Below are 20,603 nucleotides of genomic sequence, written 5' to 3'. Positions count from 1 at the left end.
AGATAACATAAGGAGCATGGTGCAAACTGTCCTGAATAGGGGTGGTACATTGAAGTGATCTGGTGCTATACTGATGATGGGGGATGGCAGGGTCACCCTGGAGTTCCAAGCTACTGGTTCATGGCCTATTGGTGACTGCTTTTTATCATCTTCATCTGTCTATGCATTGATTTAATCATCTACATTTTATCTCCCATATTTAAGTGATAATAGAATTTTGTCACCAACTTGGGGCTTGTGATTTAAATCATTTTTTTTATCACATGCAAAGACTAGATGGATTCAGCTTGATTCATGACAATAGGTTGTCCAGACACTTTATTAAAGGGTCAACAAATGTGTATTTCTTTATTTTTTTTGTTTGTTTTATTAAAGGGTAAATAGCACTCACCTATTTTAACATACCGTAACTTGTTATTCATTTGTGTTTAACAAAAAAGATTTTAATTGCTGTTATAAAAAAAAACGTGCAGGACTTGCCATAAATATTGTTGGTTTTGCTTGCTATACAGACTGCATCTTATAGTGATAAATATACCAGCTATTAGTAAAATACATTTACTCAGAATATCATGAAATTCATGATGTGATGATACCTTCCCTAGATTGACGATGATGAGATATAGTTACATAGGGTTGAAAAAAAAGACCAGTGTCCATCAAGTTCAACCCATCCAAGTAAACCCAGCACACCTAACCCACACCTACCAATCTATACACTCACATACATACACTATAAATACAACCACTAATACTAACTGTAGATATTAGTATCACAATAGCCTTGGATATTCTGATTGTTCAAGAACTCATCCAGGCCCCTCTTAAAGGCATTAACAGAATCTGCCATTACCACATCACTAGGAAGGGCATTCCACAACCTCAATGCCCTCACCGTGAAAAACCACCTACACTGCTTCAAATGGAAGCTCCGTTCCTCTAATCTAAAGGAGTGGCCTCTGGTGCGTTGATTGTTTTTATGGGAAAAAAGAACATCCCCCAACTGCCTATAATCCCCTCTAATGTACTTGTACAGAGTAATCATGTCCCCTCGCAAGCGCCTCTTTTCCAGAGAAAACAACCCCAACCTCGACAGTCTCACCTCATAGTTTAAATCTTCCATATATGATCAAAGATGTGTATTAGAAGAAATAACCATTACATAGGTATTGTCCTTAATATGATTTATATTACTTTTGCATGTATTTTTTATTTTAGGAATCCCATTCTGGCAGTGGTGATGAAAACAAGGAGAGAGGAAATTGGTCCAAAAAATCAGACTACCTTCTTTCAATGATCGGCTATGCTGTGGGTCTGGGCAATGTCTGGAGATTTCCCTATCTTGCATACAAGAATGGAGGAGGTATGACTGTATTTGTGTATAAATCTATCAAAAAAGGAATGTCACACATTATGCCTTATACTCCTTCTCCTTTAACATTGCAAGCTCTGTGGGGCAGGGCCCTTTTTACACCCACTTTTTACAGCTATTTATTGTTCAGTATGCAAAATATATTGTTGCTTTATATTATTACATTTTAATAAAAATAATAAACAACGGAATCCAGCACAACATAAACAAAAAAGTGTGCAGCATAATGGCAACCTAGGCTCTTTAGTTTTTATTTGCACTTAACGCACTAAAACAATGACATTTTCTTAAATTAAAGACATATATGATATATTGGCTAGTGAATGTATTACCTGGGAAACGGTTTAGTTTTTTTTTGTTGGTGAGATCACTGGTGATGCACAGAATGTATAGATCTGCACTAGAGCCTGCCCAGGAAGCACCCACAGCAGCTCGGGCAATCATGAACCAGGGGGATAGCTAACCAAGACCAAATATATTTAAAACTTGTAGAAAAGACCACAAAGGTCTGGGTGTAGGTGGGGCAGATTGCTGAGGTTATGAAAGATTCCTACTGTAAAGAATGTACATTTTTTTAGCCATAAACAAGGTATGACAAAGGGAGGCTTGTCCCGTTGTCCCTTTTATTTTTTTTCTGCTTTCGGTGGCTGAATAAATAGGTTAAATACTTTAAGCAAACTGTGTTGCAACTCTTGTATCTAGCAATTGTTTACCATAAACAAGGCATTTTTTTATTTGCTCTGTTCTCCTTATCCCAATAACCTGGAAGTAAAAAGTTACTTTTAAGACTCCCCCCCCTGACTTTGTAAAGGTCTGTGTATGGTGAGCTTTAGTTCAGCTTATCAGACTATTTTCTTTGCGAAAGAATGGCAAATAATGTTGTCTTCCAGTAGTACAATTACTCACCCAAAAGACAATCTCTGTATCATCATCCATCAATTGAAAAATATTTGTTTTAAAGCAAAGGGGTTTTTTTAATCACTGGTCAATGAATGGCAGACTGAGCTCTATATGTTTATTCATTGCCTAGTTAATCATTGACAATGATTCTATTTTCCTTTCAAACTTTCACAGTACCATATTGAACAGTACTTAGAGCACCATACAAAGCACAGAGAAGGATCACTGATTTCTATGGCTATATGAAACGCAGGCTTAGCTAACCAACTGTAATAATCTGCATGGCATCTTCTGCACCAAAACAGACCTATTAAGCAGATACACCTTAAATTCTTACAGTGGATCGAGCAAATAAACGCTACAACTGAATGGCCTGACATCAAGTGAGAAGAATTAATCAGTCAGTTGCTAAGCAATGGAAAACCTTTCCCAGATCCGCTTATTACAGTTGTGCAACAGATTTACACAGTTTTGTTTGCCTTCCTTCTTAGGAAGGATATTAATTTCTTCCTGTAAATCTGCAAATTTATTAACAGCTTCCATTACTGCAATGTTTTAAAACATTTTCTAGAAGTCTAACCTCAAAAAGGATTCTACAGAGTACTTTGGCAATTTACATGAATTTTCTGTTTAGCACTTGAGGTTATGTAGTAAAAGGCACAAAGTTTGCCCAGGAGCAATAACCCATAGCATCCAATCAGCAAGTAGATTTTACTGGTCATCTGTTTTAAAGCAACCATCTTATTGGTTGCTATGAGTTACTGCTACTGGGCAAACTTAGTGCCTTTTATTACATATAGGGGTAAGAATGCTAATACAAGGCTTTTGGCTCAATAGTTCCCTTTCAGAGTGAGTCAGAGGGTTAACAACCCCTAACTATGTGTTGCCTGTATGGTCAGTTAACACAAGGGTCACTGACACTGTGGCTTAGGAAGGGAGCTGTAGAGCTGCTAAGTTCCTACTGCCATAAGTTAAGTATTGCATGCACAATTGCTGTTCCTGATGGCACTGTTCCCACACAAAGAAAGGAATGTCAGGAAGGCCTGTTCTTCCAAAGGCTACATGTTGCAATCAGTCTCTTAAAACAAACATTGATTGCATTTGTTTTAATTCAGATTTTTTTCTCCATTCTTTAACTTTAACTGTCACTTAACTGCTCCTCTGTGGCAAAGGTCAGTAATTAGCCATTAATGTATAAAAATGTATTATCAGACTCTAATATCAAACGCAGATACATGCACTAGAATTTTACTACGAAAATGTTTACTTCCACCGTGCCTACCAAAACAGTACTGAATAGACTGAAACTATAGGGTTAATTTACTAATGCAAGACAAAATAACAGGTGCAAACATTTTTTAGTACAGTGAACAAAAAACTCTGTAGGGCTTATTTACGTCCCCAGACGCAGTGAGGAAAGTGCAATTTTGAGCTCAATTTCCATGTTTTTTCCCCACAATGTAGTGTTTTTTTTCCAGAATGTAAGCATCACTGTGGCCACTTGCAGGCATTTAGCCTGGTGCTGTTGCACTGTGTCTGGTACAATTACATCTAAGTCAGGAAACTTGTGCAACTGCGCACAAAAATCATATGCAGTTTTGTGGATGTCCATGTTTCTTGTGTTCGGTGTGTGAGTGACATCTGCCTTTGATTCTTAGGTGCAAGTGCTATGTGCATATTAATGCAGGGCACAAAAGGAATCCTGGAGCTACTGCCTTGTCAGGAGGTTGCAGATGCCCCAGAGTTCCCCTGTATCTATAGGCACAGCTGAGCGGTGCTGAGTGCAACTATACAAAAGTGAAAAGTGTGCATTTTGATACATATACCTTTAATGCAGACAAAAGCACAAGTTGTCCAATACCTCTAATTCCTTCTCCAACAATGTATTCTGTGCACAATTGTGTGCTCATTTTTTAAAAACTGTGTGCGCAGGTCAGAATTAATACAAAATTCTTTGTACGCACCGCAATTTTTGTTTGTGCTGGCCTCAAAATTTGTGTGCGTGTGCACAAACACACAGGTTAGAGGGAACATTGCTCACTATACTTTCAGGCGTAGATGCGCTTTTCTGTCTTGCAGCACTATATTGTTTGCATTGATTTGGAAAGTTTCCTTTTCTCTACTGTGCTTTTGGATGCTCCTGACGTTCTTATGAACAATACATGACAAGGTCCTGCTATGCTTTTTCCTTCTTTGCAATCAGAAGCATGATGACAGGTGTAGCCTGCATGTATGTATTTGTATGTGTGTATATGTTTATTTACGCAGCCCTACTGTAGCTGCCTACTGTATGCAGCACTTACAACAGAATAGTAAACTAATAAAACAAATGATTTGGTACAATAATAAATACAAACAAATACAAAGAACAGTTACATTAAAGAAACAAAAGGAAGGATACCCTGTCCCATAGAGCTTACAATCTAAGTATATAACTCTACACAGTCATTGCCTCTTTTCATTGTTAAAGTCAAATTAAATAGGAGACAGGGACAATGGAGAACTAGCTGCTAAGTGTGTTATTGCCACAACATATTTCCAGGACAATGTTCTTTGTCAAGTGTGATGCCAGCATTGTGCTTAAAACATGTTGTGGCAATAAACACTAGCAGCTAGTTCTGCATTGTTCCTGTCTTGTCTTTAACTTGGCTTTAACTATGTAATGCACCTTGAGTTGGGGTGCTTGGAGACAACAGGGCAAGTATCCCTCACATGTGTGGTCACATAGCAAGTTTGCCCCTTCTCATTATCCTTGCTGTCTCTGCATCTGTTGGATTGACTTTACTTACATTGCTTGGTGCCTTCTACTACCAACTACTGAAAGGGTCAATGTCAATAATACAGTGTTTTATAAGCAAAAAAACTCCCGGAATGGGTTCAGATCTGACAGGTATTTTAACCAAGCAAATCCTTGACATTAGAATCAAACTTCCAAAATATTTCCAGCAACCCTCACTTGTCATTGGTGAAAGATTAGCAGCTCCATTTGCCTGCATGAATTATTTTTCTCCAGCCTGCTGCTATACCCCCAGTATAAAATGTTATTTTTTATGCCCTTATTTAGGTATTTAATTTAGTATTGATGATCCTTTCAGCTTACTTGTACAAAATGCAAGCTGGAACGCCTCTTGATTGTGACATTGATTTTACAGTGCTCCTCTTTAAATACTTAAATCCAAAATCATTATCCAGTGTCAGAACCATTAAAAGTATCAAGTTAAAATGATATTATCATCAAATAATAAGGATTTGTTGTGTCCTGAAACCAACTTTCATGGTTTAGTGAATGAAAGGAGTGCCGGTACAACTGTATGTGAATTGTTGTAAAGATGTGAAGACAGCCAGTGGTCTGAATCCCTTCCAACTGAACACTGGTGTCAAGTCAGAAAGAAATAAATGTCAGCATAACTTTCAAACAAAATATATGATTTAAAAAGGATCACTTCACTAACGGAAATATAATTATAATTGCAGTATTACCCATATATACTTGAGTATAAGCCAATCCGAATATAAGCCGAGGTACCTAATTTTACCTAAGAAAACTGGAAAAACGTATTGACTCGAGTATAAGCCTAGGGGAAATGCAGCAGCTACTGCTAAGTTTCATCAAAATAAATACCAACAAAATTACATTAAATGACGCATCAGTGGGGTATATGTTTTTAAATATTTATTTCAAATAAATACTGTAAACTAGCTCTGTAAGTGGAGGGTCAACAAAAACAATTATTTTATCAACAATAATACCTTAAGAGTACTCAGCAACCAAGCTAAAACACAAAGAGTTAAAATCCTCAAAACTATATATAGTTTATATAGAATATAAAGTGAAATGTCTAGTGCAGAATGGGACAGGTGAGGATGGTAGATGAAGATAAATTTGGGAGCAGGCCAGGGCACTGGAGGGTCTGGTTGCAGGTGGCCTAATTTGCACACAAAGGACAGAGGGTGCTAGTCTGGAGGGACTCATGGCGCCTGACTCGAGTATAAGCCGAGGGTGACTTTTTGAGCACATTTTGGGTGCTGAAAAACTAGGCTTATACTCGAGTATATACAGTATATGAAATTTTAAAACAAAGAAAACTACTGCTTTTCACCTTATAGGAATACTGTCATGGGGAAACATTTCATTTTTCCACAACGCATCAGTTAATAGAGCTTCTCTATCAGAATCCTGCATTGAAATCTGTTTTTAAAAACACATATGGATTTTTTATGTTTAATTTTGAAATTTCACAAGTTTACCTGTGCTCTCATAAACGTCAGTCACACTTTACTGTTGAGCTGCAAGTTGGAGTGATATCACCCCCTTCCCTGCCCCCCCCCCTAACAGCCAATCAGCAGAACAATGGGAAGGTAGCAAGATAGCAGCTCCCAGTAGATATCAGAATAGCACCCAATAGTAAGAAATCCAAGTTCGGCTTGGGACTCCTCCAGTTACATGGGAGTAGGAGAAACAATAGGTTACCTGAAAGCAGTTCTAATGTATAGCACTGGCTCTTTCGGAAAGTTCAGACTCAGGCACAATGCACTGATGCACTGAGATGGCTGCCTACACACCTATATTACAACTAAAAAATAAATTTGTTGGTTCAAGAACAAAATTTGAAATGGTAGAGTGACTTATTTGCTATGTAAACAGTGTAATTTTGAAACAAAAAGTACACCATAAAAATCATGACAGTATCCATTTAAGCGGCAATAGTACACGTATGGGGTCAGTTATCTGGAAACCTGTTATCCAGAAAGCTCCAACTTAAAGGAAAGCCATTTCCCATAGACTACATTTTAATCAAATAATTACATTTTTCTCTGTAATAATAAAATGGGACCTTGTACTTGATCCCAACTAAGATATAATGAATTCTACTTGGAGGCAAAACAATCCTACTAGGTTTATTTAATGTTTAAATGATTTTTAGTAGACTTAAGATATGGAGATCCAGATTAAGGAAAGAAACCTTATTTCGGAAGCCACAGACACAATGCAACAAACCTTCTGGGTAGTATAACTGTAGTAAGATAAAAAACGCTGATCTGAAAAAAGCGACTATACCCTTTTAAAAATTACTAACAAGAAGCATTGCAAATTGTTTTCAAGTGCAATTTAACTGCTGTGTGTGTGTGTGTGTGTGTGTATATCCCTTTTAAACCATTTAGACACATTGCCCTTTTTATATATATATAGCTTATGTACTTAGCTGAGCTGCATTCAGCTGGGGTGCGTGATAGAGACAGGACTGAATGATAAAAAGTTAAACTGCTTATCTCCCCCACCCCCCAAATATATGTGTTGGACTAACACCTCATTTGTTCTAGTCATGTGATTCTAGTTGATGCTAACCCAAAAAAGAGTTAGTGGTTTCATTGTTTATGTATAATAAACTTTCCCCCTGACTTAGCAAAGCATAATTTCATCTACATCAACTTTTTGTTCACTGTGCACAAAGTGAAGCAAAGAAAATGCAAGTAAAGCACAAGATATGTTCTTGTTAGTCTTAGAGAATGATTTATCTTGACTTGCTTGTTTGTGTAACCCATGCCTAAGATATGTGCATAACTAATGAACGCTACTGTTTTTTGAGTGGTACTCATGTATAAAATTACTAGTAAATTAGCTTCTAAATGCAAAAAAAAGTGATGACTAGCTCTTAAAAAGAGCGGTGATGGGGAAAAAAATATTTTTCTTTACTTTAAACTTTTAATGATAAAATGCCATGTTACTGTGTATATTATGCAAAGATGCAAAGCGTGAGTCTAGCTACCCATAGCAACCTGACTAGTAACTTAGTGATGAGCAAATTTTTTTATCAGGCATTGATTTGCAGCAAAATCTCTGCATTTCGCCATTGGCGCGCGTCAAAAAAAAGTTGCAGTTGTGTCAAAAAAGTTGCAGTCACATCAAAAAAAGACACGGACAACAAAACAAAGACGCAGATGACAAAAAAGTCACAGATTTTTCACAGTTTCGCAAATTTTCTTGCTGTTTTGTGAATTTTTCAACAAAGCGCAACGGGAAAGATTTGCTCATTACTACTAGTAACTGCTATCTGCTGATTGTTGCTTTGGGTTAATTAACCAGTAGTAAACGTTATACTTTTTATTACATTGCCCTATTAGTGTTAAATTTAGCAAACACTGAAATTATAATTAATGGTAATCTGCTCTCTGTAGGTGCCTTCCTTATCCCTTACACAATTATGCTTGCCCTGGCTGGACTCCCTTTGTTCTTCCTGGAATGTTCCATGGGTCAGTTTTCTAGTTCGGGCCCAGTATTGGTTTGGCGAGCTGTACCAATTCTACAAGGTAACAAACATCAATTGTATTGTATTTTTAATGAGATCTCTATCTAAACTTTTCACAATGTTTGTTTAAGAACAACATGCACTGTAAAAATGTTTACACAAATAAAACTATGTGAGGCACAGGCAGCTAAGTTATTTATAATGCCTAATCGAGTTTTAGGGGCATTGCAACTCTGGCAGAATACTCTTTTTTTTATCTTGTGCCATTTAAAAGTTAGTGTTCACTCTGCTACACTAGGTTATTTGGCTTAGCAGCTCCCTCAAGGATGCTGAGCTGATGGTCCTCTGTGTCTCTTGGGAGAAATGGCACTGAAGCTGGCCTTCCACTATAAGAGTTACTAGTGGGGGGAGGTCGCCAAAGGAGTGGATTTTTCCCCCGATATGCCTTCTTACGTTGGGCCATATCAGGCTTATCTGTTAATTTGGCCCTAAGGCCAAACAAACGTATTACAACAATGAGCCAAAGTGTCTCTTGGTCCAAAAGGTAAATCAAACCTGCCTGATCAATAACTGCTTCTTTGTCTGCAAGGTGTCTGTTGGGTAAGCCCATCAAAGGGCCTCATCCATGAGCAGATAAGCTGGCAAATAGGTCTGAAGGGCCTAAATCAGCAAATTAAATCTGTCTGTGTATGGCCACCTTTAGAAAGGAACCAAATTCCTCACTATTGGGACCAAAGAAAAGATATTTTTCGGGCCACCACCTTAAAAGTCCTAAGATTTAGTTGAATGTCCCAGTTCAGCAATGAATAAGCTATTGGCTTTTAAATAGCTCTAAATAAACAACTGTTTAATGTTTGAATGCAATAGTGTGGGTATGCACAATTTATAATCTTGCACCCCAAAAAAGGTGGGTGTGAAGAGTATTAGGGTATATTTGTATGCATGTAGGGGCCATTAAGGTTGAGTAGCCTGATTTAATATATAAGGCTAGGGCTGGAACAGTTCAGTCTCTTTGGTGATGGCAACTAAGGCAGAGAGCTTGGAGTCAGGGTCCTGTAAAGAAAAGTAGGTAGGGTGAGACTAGTCTTATGTGGAGATTGATTTATCCTTATATATTTGATTATTTATATAAGAATAAACTTTTCTCCTATTTTTCTAAACCACAAACTAAATTTCACTGAGTGGTCTCTGGTGGCCAATTTGCCACAAATCATAATAACAGATATTGCTGTGAATATCATTTAATTTTCAATTATACAATCTTTGGTATATCAATACTTAATATTCTGGTCTACTAGATGACTTCATATTAGGGTTGCAGTCATTAGACACATGCAGTGATGTATTGACATAAAATATCAATAGCTTTCCAAATTAGTAATCTTATAATGATTCCTTTATGACTCATACATTGAGCATGGCTGGACTGTTGTTTTTAACAGGAAGGCTCAGATATAACACCAAGTATTTCATTACAAGTTAAGTAAATCTCTTTCTAAAAAAATAAAAACCCTGGCATAAGGAAGTTGGCAAGACAAATGTTCACTGCAAATTTACACTATGTAACAACAGAAATAACAGTTCACTGAGATGTTTCATGTCCTGGTTGGGAAATTCTATTTTGTGGAAGGTAATGAGCAAAATCCGACTGAAAAAAATTAATTGACAAAATTGACACATCACAACATGCTCTTTAATATATGTTTTAAGTAAGCAGACCTATAAAATAAACCTTGTTGCCCTGGTCAGTATATTAAAAAGCAGAATAAAGGGAGGGAAAACAGTTTACTGCCATTTGAAAACAACCAAATCAATAACTGGCTGAACGCCACCTATGGCCAAAGGCTGATCTGCCAATGAAGACTGGTGACAGAGCATCAAAAAAGTGCAACAGTATATGCCTGTTATTTATCTCATGACTAGTAGTTAGGCAGGTTATATATAGGCATTATGGTTGAACTTGATGGACGTATGTCTTTTTTCAACCCAACTTACTATGTTACTTACTATGTGACTCTCAAACTTTCCCTACAATATAGGCATGAAGCATGGTTTGTCTGCTTATTTGTATGCACTATAGGAACACTTGTGGTTGACATTCCTTTTATACCAACATGAGGGGCACATTTTGGGCATTTAAAATGCTTTATGGTAAAATGAGATACAGATCCCTTAAAAGAATAATGATTGTTAGTGTATATTGAGTTTGTGCTTTATACTTCATTTCATCATACACCTATTAATGGTAAATACCCTTTATAATAGATGTATTCCCTAAATGAAATAGTGCCATCCAGCATTTTAAACCAAGCCAAGACAAAATCTTCTTAAAGATATATATTAATTGATTCATGTGCTCTGAAATATTAAACTGGCTTTATATGTTTTTCAGGTGTGGGTATCACAATGGTTCTAGTCACAACATTTGTTTCCATTTACTACAACATAATCATTGCTTACAGTTTATATTATATGTTTGCCTCATTCCAAACTATACTTCCTTGGTCTGACTGCTTTGCATGGGCAGATGAAAAGTGTAGTAAAGTCACTAGAGGTGAGTTGTTAATATTAATGCAATCTTTCATTTATACCATCATCATGATCCTATGTGTCCTACTGTATGTTCAACAGGGGGACAAAGTTAACACAAACTGACAATTCCATGCAGTGATGATGAATGTCATGAGTTCCTGTGTTACACAAGCCATACAGACTGAGCTACAGTTGTCCTCACAAAAATGACTAAATAAAAGAATTCTATTGTTAAAACATTAATAAAAGTGTCATAAATAATTCCTATAAAGTCAAATATGATAAGCTTTTAACAATATCTGAACAGAATGGGCTGATATGCTCAGTAATATTTTCAGCTGCACACACATTTCATTGAAACAATGCAGTTGTAACCCAAGGAGGCAAATGTCAAAAGAAGGGCTGTCTGCTTCTGAAGCAGCAACATACAATATCTAAGGGAGTGAGCAGAAATGCCCCAATAGCTCACCTCTATCCTGGCTAATAGGAGCCATTGCTCGAATCCAACCACCCAGCTCCCCTGCTCCCCTACTGCAAGAGAAATTTGTCCCCTCTGTAAAATGTATGCTGTCAGCAAGAAAGATTTTTTTAAGAATATTTTTCCATGTGTTTTTCTACTTTTGGCCTGTATTTTGTTTCTTTGATTCATCTTTTTGCCTAAGCATATAAGCCAGAAACCAAAACTTTTCCTCAAACCATCACTCCTTACTTCTAAGATTCTGACAGCCTTCTGTATGCTTTGTGTCTATATGCCCTTTCCTTGTATTCAGCATTCCTCAAGCTAAACTCTCTCTGGTTCTCAATTAAATGGAAGTGCCGACTGAAGAACTAAAAGCAAATACTAACAGGTTTCACTAATGCAATGTAAAAGGAAATCATTATAATCATGAGTATTTGCCTAACATTTTCTCTTAGCCTAATAATATACTTTACAGCTATTAAATACAATTTTGATTCAGTTATGAACCTTTACTAAAATGCTTGTTTTGCTTTGAATTCGTAAATACAATATTTGGTTTATGGTCAGTTTCAAATGTCAAGTTCTCAAAATGCGTCATTGTGAATAAGAACCTTTAAGCAATCTCACTGAATCCAGTGTTGCAATAGGAGGAATTATACAATGGATATTAGCATTGAGACTCTCAGCCTACTATCACATCATTTGGAATCATTTCTACAACTCGGTTTCATAACCTCTGGCTCTCAAATGTTGTTGGCCTACAACTTCCAGCATGGTTTTGTGTAAAAAACAGTGTAGTGATTTTCAGCAATCACATACCTTTGTGTAAAAATCTGGCATCTAAGAAAGCAGCTGCTTCAAAATGCTATGTAAAATTACACCATTCATCCATTTTGGGTTTTTTCTAGTGTTTAACAAAGTGACTTCTGTCAGACAATACTTGCCAGTATGACAATAGGCTTGGTGTTAAAGATATGGCAAAGAGTTAGCATATATTAGCATACAAATTTCTTGGACAATTTTACTAACAGCAAAAACCCAAATGGTTGATACCCCCCTTCATTCATATGTGAAAGAATTATATTATATATATATATATATATATATATATACTCCCACGCATACATATGTTTATTGTATCCTCATCCAGACCTCAGATATACTGTTAGTAGAAATTAGCCAGTAATTGAATGCTCAAAAGCAATACAACCTTCTCATCATAATGATAGCTGTCCTTTAAAATAAAACTTGATTTTTATAGCATATTTATTTTCTGTTTTTTGTTTATGTGCAAACAATTCTTTTTCAAAATACATGTTACCAGTCATTGTTAACATAACCCATATTTGCTGTATTTTATACCTAGGTTTTTGTAATGTTAGTCTTTCTAATAACACTGTGGCCTATAATTTAACATGGGTCAAAGAGAGAAATCTTACCTGCATTGAGAACAGTATAGTGATGGAAGATGTGGATCTACCAAGCAAACAGTACTGGGAGTAAGTTAATGGTGAAGTAACTGTTTTGCGTTTTTTAAGACCTTATTAAAATATGAAGGTTTTTTTTTTCACAAATTAAGTAAGACATTTTATTGAATTTTATTGACATATATATATATATATATACAAAATGCTTGGAAGCTGCACACCATTAGTAGTGATAATACCTGGGTGCCTGTGCTTAATATTTAAAACAGGCATGGAATGACAGCACACACAGGATTTTCACACGCAGTAGAGTTTTGCAAAAAAATAATATAGAGGTTTATTTCGACCAACGTTTCAGTTCCACACAGGAACTTTCGTCAGGGTATTAGCATGTGAAAATCCTGTGTGTGCTGTCATTCCATGCCTGTTATATATATATATTTATATATTACGATGTACGCTATATCATTATATACAAGTGCATATAGAGGGAATACAGGGGTATGGGAGATAGCTCTCAGTACAAGTGAGGGAATACAGGGGTATGGGAGATAGCTCTCAGTACAAGTGAGGGAATACAGGGTTATGGGTGATAGCTCTTAGTACTAGTTGATCCAGGGACTGGTCCGATTGCCATCTTGGAGTCAGGAAGGAATTTTTTTTTTTTTTTAGAGAGGCTTCAGATGGGGTTTTTTTGCCTTCCTCTGGATCAACTAGTAGTTAGGCAGGTTATATATAGGCATTATGGTTGAACTTGATGGACATATGTCTTTTTTCAACCCAACTTACTATGTTACTATGTTACTATATGCTTGTGTCTGTGTGTATAGTCTGCACTGAACAAGCTAATTCAGAGGGACTGAAGTCAATGGCATATGGAGCAGTGAATTTTAACTGGAGACGATACACCTAAATCCATCAGTGCCACTTTCTATTAAATGAAATTGAAATTGTGGTTTTAATAACCACTTGTACTAGTAGTATAAGCCATTAGGGCTGTGGTACACAAGGCATTTAAATGCCCCATTACCACTCCTAATAATGAAATTATGTCAATTCAAGAGCCATGACAGGGCATTTAGAACTAAAATGACATGCTCATTCTATAGGGCCACTGCTTTAGACCATCTTACAGTCACAGCTGAGTTATTGTCTGTTACACCTTCAAATGTAAATGCATTAAAGGGTTCACATTCTCTTTTGTTTAGAAAAGTAACACTTCGACTTTCTGGCGGGCTTGATGAGACTGGAGAAATTGTTTGGTACCTGGCTCTCTGTCTTCTGCTAGCTTGGATAATTGTTGGTGCTGCTCTCTTTAAAGGAATAAAATCTTCAGGAAAGGTACACTGCCAATGTATTTATAAGGTGTAGTGAAAACAAAATTGTTTGCAGTATCCTGTTTATCTGTCAAAATATAAAATCAGGAGGAAGGGTTCCTGTTAGGCATCACTATGACATGCTCAGGTTTGTACAGACCCTAGTTGACAAGGGTCTAAAGAAGTTCTCAGGAAAATAATTTATTTTGTATGTCACCAACTCACCCAGACCCACACTAAAAGTGCATTCACTTTATTTCAGGTTGTTTACTTTACAGCAATATTTCCATATATTGTCCTTATTATTCTGTTGGTTCGAGGTGCTACATTAGAAGGAGCATTCAATGGAATTGACTATTACATTGGAACAAAATCAAATATTACCAAATTAATGGAGGCAGAGGTATGTGTTACACTCTACACCAGTGCTGTCCAACTTCTGTGGTGCCGAGGGCCGGAATTTTTCCGGCCTACATGGTAGAGGGCCGATAATGGAAGCCAGTTTTCACCACTCCCCTTTTTTAAACCACACCTACTTGAAACCACACCCATGTTATCACATGACCATACCCATATTAATTGTGGTAGTACAGCAAAAACCTGCCATACTCTCACTTCCCTACCCTGCCTGTGTGTTCCATACTCTGCTTGCCCTACCTTGCCTGTGTGTGCCATACTCTACCTACCCTATGCTGCCTGTGTGTGCCATACTCTGCCTGCCCTATGCTGCCTGTGTGTGCCATACTCTGCCTGCCCTATGCTGCCTGTGTGTGCCATACTCTGCCTGCCCTATGCTGCCTGTGTGTGCCATACTCTGTTTGCCCTATGCTGGCTGTGTTCTGGCACTGTTCCTACAGTCTACACAATAACTATTTATTAAAAAACGTTTTAATTGCAGTACCACCCCAGTATATGTTCTTTTTGTAGTGTGCAGGGTTTATTTGTGGGTTTCTACTGCTCCTACAGTCTGGGGTGTGAACAGGTGAACAATGTGAGTGATTACAGTCTGAATCTGAGGTGTGAACAATGCAGTGGTTGAACAATGTAGGGATTAAACGGTGTGAACAACACAGGGGATTACATTTTTAAACAATACAAGGAGATTACAGCCTGAATCTGAGGTGAGAACCATGCAGGGGGCCAGGTAATCACAGTACTGATACCATTTAAATCTTACACAAAGGTAAGCCATCAAAGCAGTCAGATGTGTGGGGGGCCACACAGAGGACAGCACTGCTCTACACCATATAGTTATTAGAAATAGATAAATAGATGTCATGTTGTATGTTATGATATAATCAGCTGTATGAATTCTATACCTTAGAGCTTTCAATCTTCAGATTAAAGGAGAAGGAAACCCTTAATAACTGTGGGATGAAAAATGCTCTGGCCCAGGCTACAGTCCCTGTAGTTGTCCCTGCTGCTCTGAGTTGTGCAACTTTCTCCATTATGCTCTATTGCACACATGCAATGCCCAAGGCTGCATCAAGGGTTGTAGGGACCATAAGCAAGATGGGAGCATGTTGCTCGCTACCAAATTACCCCAGCCTGTGCATTTTTCAATGAAGAGAACTGGCCCAGGGTCTGAAGCTATTTATTATAACTACAACTGGCACACCTTCAATGATTATATTAATTATATATATAGCCTTTCCTTTTAAAGAGACACAAAGTAACTTTGAACACTTGTTGCTTATATATATCTGGAAGAGATGGGAGTGGGTTTTCTGTATTCCAGGCAAATGCATTAAAATTCCAAGGCTGTAAGACACTTTAATTATCACTGACTAAAGGGATATATGTTTAGTACAAACAATAACATATAAAAATTAGACAGATGATCAACTTTAGTACTTTTGTAATTAACTGCACCATTTATCTTTTTATTTTAACTGTTAATGACTACTTCCTTTCATTTTAGGTTTGGAAAGATGCTGCCACCCAGATCTTTTTTTCACTCTCTACAGCCTGGGGTGGATTGATTGCTCTCTCATCGTACAATAAATTTCACAATAACTGTTACTCAGATGCCATTGTGGTTTGTGTTACCAACTGCCTGACTAGTGTATTTGCTGGGTTTGCTATCTTTTCTATCCTGGGCCATATGGCATTTGTTACAGATAAACCAGTACCAGAAGTAGTAGATTCAGGTAAGTTGTAGGCATCATGCCCTTACCAGTCAGTAAATGCTGCTAATCGAGACTGGAGCACTGTAAGAAATACATTGTCCTTAGTAGTGTGCCAGACTCCAGTATTAAGTAATAGAAAGTGATTTCTAATATCCTCATATTTTGCTACAGTTTCTGTGGGACTCGTTTATCAACAATGGGCACATTTGCACCTTTGCAGTAACCCCTACCAACAAATCAAATGTTTTCTTTTGTTATTATGCCTACAGTTGGTATTTTTACCAACTGCTAAAAACTACCGTATATACTCGAGTATAAGCCGATCCGAATATAAGCCGAGGTACCTAATTTTACCTAAGAAAACTGGAAAAACTTATTGACTTGAGTATAAGCCTAGGGTGGGAAATGCAACCGCTACTGCTAAGTTTCAATAATCAAACAAATAACAGATAAATAAATAGATAACTTAAGGGAAAGAAAAATGCTACAGCAGCAGACAAAAGAAAGTTTGGGAAGGCTAAGGAAGCTGCCATACTAATTATCAAGTACTTGGACCCCAGTGTCCCAGAGTCCCACCACAGTACTACAATAGTAGTTACAAGGGCAAAATAATTCATTTATTATCCTATCCATAAAATTGTCAGTTATTCAGCTTGTTTCCTTCTTACTTCCTGCAATGGGTTGTATGGGGGTGCTATGTTTTACCAAAAAAAACTACATACATCCCACTGAAATAAAATATGCATCCTTCATTTCAGGAACTGGGCAACACCTATATAAGATATACCAAAAATATAGTAAATATTAGCTGTAGGGATGTGGTGGTTTGCCCATGACCACATACTATGGAACCTACATAAGGGATAGTGTTTCTCTGCAGTCAGTGTATCCCAGTAATGTCAGATGATCCCTGGCCATATTTTACTTGGAACATCTTAATGAGAAGTCAGAAGAAGGGAATACATGATCGAGCACTAGCTGCAGGCTGGTTTCTAGGTTCATACCTCCCTCCCTCCACTTGTGTGCATACTTGCCCTTGCGCCTCTGCCCCCCCCATGCCTGGACACACCTCCCCCCTGAGACCTCCCTCCCTCACTCCACTTGTGAGCATACCTGCCTCTGCCGCTGACTCTGACAGACTTTGACTCTGAACTCGCGCACATCCCCTTGATGCCGGACATAAGTGCGTGCCTGCCGCAGACTCTTGCAGATGATTACTCTTGCACGCTAAACGAGCGTCTGACACAAGTGAGTGAGGGCGCATTTGCACGCCGGTATGCACGGCCACGCGCACCTCCCCTCGATGCCGGACACAAGTGAGTGAGTGCGTCCCTGCCGCAGACCCTTACAAACTCTTACTGTGGCGTGCTGAATGAGCCCCGGACACAATTGAGTGAGTGCGCGCGCCCGGATATGCACGGCCACACGTCCATCCACGGGGAGATGCGCGCAGCGAGCCAGAGTCATCCCGAGTGCGCGCAATGGCAGGTATGCAGACACATATACTCGAGTATAAGCCGAGGGTTACTTTTTTAGCACATTTTCAGTGCTGAAAAACTCGGCTTATACTCGAGTATATACGGTAGTTACCTAGTAGCTATGTGCATAACACAATTTCACTGCATTTTAATTTCATGTTACTTAAACTGTTTTAAATATGAAATGCAATTTCTTCTTCGTCCCTTCCATGTCAGTACACATGGGCAGTATTGCCCCCACAGCTAGGAGGTAGGACCTATATACCAAAGCCAATCAAAATTAACCCTTACCTATAAGACCATGTGACTTTCTCCTCACCACTGTTATTTTTTGTCCTACTGAACAGGAGGTAGGATCTCCCTCCTCACCATTTTGTGATTTCACAGTTTGTTTTTTCTTTTGTTTTTGTCTATTTATTTATTTTATTTTTTACCTCTGTGTATACATAGAGGGATGATTCCCAGGTAATGGAGAAGATTTTACCTGATGCCCCAATAAGTAAAGTAAGCAAACTTTCACCTATTGGGAAGAAATGCAGGTGTGGGCATACCCATAGTCCTAGCCTTGTGCTAAAATAGCCCCCCTGCTCTATTCCCATGTATGCACAGTATGCAAACAGCTGCTTAGTGTACAGGCGTGGGTATTTCCACATTCCTGCCTGTGATCAATTGAGTCTCCTTTATCCTATGGTGTTTTGAGCCTTTGAAGACTGATATCGGACTATCGGGGCCATGGGTATGAATATGGGCTAGTGATAACTAAGCCTGAATCTGGTGAGTATGAACCTTCAGTCTCCACTGTGTGTATGAAATGCTCAGTGCACTGAGAAGCCTGCATACTAATGAGCTAATTATGTCCCTCAGCTGAATGCTGTCTGGGTTCTTGTGGGAGTTGCCATGCTGCTGACTACTCACTGCTATCTGGTAAGGTGTAAGTGCTTCTCTAGGGCACTTTGCTATTGATATCTTTAGTGTTTTTACTGTAAGCCTGAGTCCTCTGTGCAGACACAGCAGGTATGGGTGCAAGTATGGGTGCAAGTATGGGTGCAAGTATGGGTGCAAGTATGGGTGCAAGTATGGGTGCAAGTATGGGTGCAAGTATGGGTGCAAGTATGGGTGCAAGTATGGGTGCAAGTATGGGTGCAGGTATGGGTGATCATTTACACCAGGTGCTTCCAAGACTGTTCTAGGAGTTGCACTGCTGTAGCAGTGTGGTATCTCCTTTTCTTACAGGGAGTCTGCACCTTATAACCAAGCTTTCTCCACGATTCTGACTGAAGTTTACATTTTGCCTACAAGCCATTTTATCCTGTAAGGTGTTTGTGTGCTTCTAGGCCTCCTTGCTATTGCTGTTTCATATTGTTAGCCTTTCTTTGTGAGTCGTGTATACCATGCAGACTCTGCAGGTGTTGGAGCTCATTATTACACTGGGTACATCCAGACTGACTGGGAGTTGCACTGCTGTAGCAGTATAGTGTCTCCTTTTCTCACAGGGAGTCTGCACCTTATAACCAGTCTTCCTCCAGGGTTCTGACTGGAGTTTGCCTTTTACCTACAAGCCAGTGTTATCTTGTTATGTGCTTGTATGCTTCTTAGGCTCCTTGTTATTGCTATTTCATATATGTAGAATTCATTGTCAAATCTACTGTGCAGACACAGCAGGTATAGCAGCTCTTATTTCATCAGGGGCTTCCTGGTTTAACTGGGGTTTCTGCTGTGGCAGTGTTGTACCTTTTTCCTGCTTATTTTTATTTCCGCAGGCCCTGGTTTGGTCTTTGGCTTAAAAGGCAGTTTTTTCCTACCAGGTATGAACAGAGTTGTAGTTCAACAACTCCTTTTTCTTTCTGGCGTGTTTACAGGTATATTTCTGTCTGCTAGCATGATAGGAGCCAACATTAGTAAATGTTTGATTGCTATGGGACTGTCATTTTGCATGACTGCTGGCTTGTGCTATGGCCTTTGCTTAAGTGCCTGTTTGTCCTTGTCCTGGTTATGGCCTTTGGTCAGCGTGGCCGCTGGTCTTGGTCCCTGTTAGCCAGTTTTTTGCTATGTCTCTTGGCTTGCATGACTGATGTTCCTTGTTTTGGGCTTTGCCTTGTGTGCCTGTTGACCCTGACCGTGATTATGGTTCTTGGTTTGCTTGGCCGTTGGTTCTGTCTATGGCCTTTGCCTTACTTGGCTGCAGTTCCTTATTATGGCCTCTGGCTCATCTGTCTACTGCCTCTGACCCCTGGCATCAGACTTTCTGCTATAACCTTGGCTTGCTTGGCTGCTGGTCCTTGTCATGGACTTTGCCTTGTGTGTCTGTTGGCCCTGATTATGGTCTTTGGCTTGCTTGGCTGTTGGTTCTGTCTATGGCCTTTGCCTCTCTTGGCTGCAGTTCCTGCTTATGGCCTCTAGCTCATCTGTCTACTACCTCTGACCCCTGGCATCAGACTTTCTGCTATAGCCTTGGCTTGCTTGGCTGCTGGTCCTTGTCGTGGACTGTGCCTTGTGTGCCTGTTGGCCCTGATTATGGTCTTTGGCTTGCTTGGCTGTTGGTTTTGTTTATGGCTTTTGCCTCCCTTGGCTGTGGTTCCTGGTTATGGCCTTTGGCTTGCTTTGCTACTGCCTCTCACCCCTGGCAGCAGAATTTTTGCTATAGGCTTGCCTGCTGGTCCTTGTTTTGGACTCTGGCTTGCTTGTCTGCTGGTCCTTGTTGGCTTGAGCGGCCACTGGTCCTTGGTTTGGCTGTTTTCTTT

General features: G+C 38.8%; 1 protein-coding gene across 1 annotated transcript in view; it reads left to right on the top strand.

Annotated features, from left to right (window-relative positions):
- slc6a14.1 (solute carrier family 6 member 14, gene 1) overlaps nt 1–20,603 on the top strand; it is a 33,238-nt gene that overhangs the window by 3,907 nt on the left and 8,728 nt on the right. The window contains exons 2-8 of the mRNA XM_002939666.5: nt 1,219–1,363; nt 8,450–8,581; nt 10,913–11,074; nt 12,879–13,011; nt 14,148–14,280; nt 14,518–14,658; nt 16,177–16,405. Of these exons, the coding sequence (XP_002939712.3) occupies nt 1,219–1,363; nt 8,450–8,581; nt 10,913–11,074; nt 12,879–13,011; nt 14,148–14,280; nt 14,518–14,658; nt 16,177–16,405 (1,075 nt within the window). The remainder of the gene's footprint in view (nt 1–1,218; nt 1,364–8,449; nt 8,582–10,912; nt 11,075–12,878; nt 13,012–14,147; nt 14,281–14,517; nt 14,659–16,176; nt 16,406–20,603) is intronic.

This window comes from Xenopus tropicalis, chromosome 8 (genome assembly GCF_000004195.4).
Source record: "Xenopus tropicalis strain Nigerian chromosome 8, UCB_Xtro_10.0, whole genome shotgun sequence".
Taxonomy (NCBI): domain Eukaryota; kingdom Metazoa; phylum Chordata; class Amphibia; order Anura; family Pipidae; genus Xenopus; species Xenopus tropicalis.
This window is presented reverse-complemented; position numbering and strand designations above follow the sequence as displayed.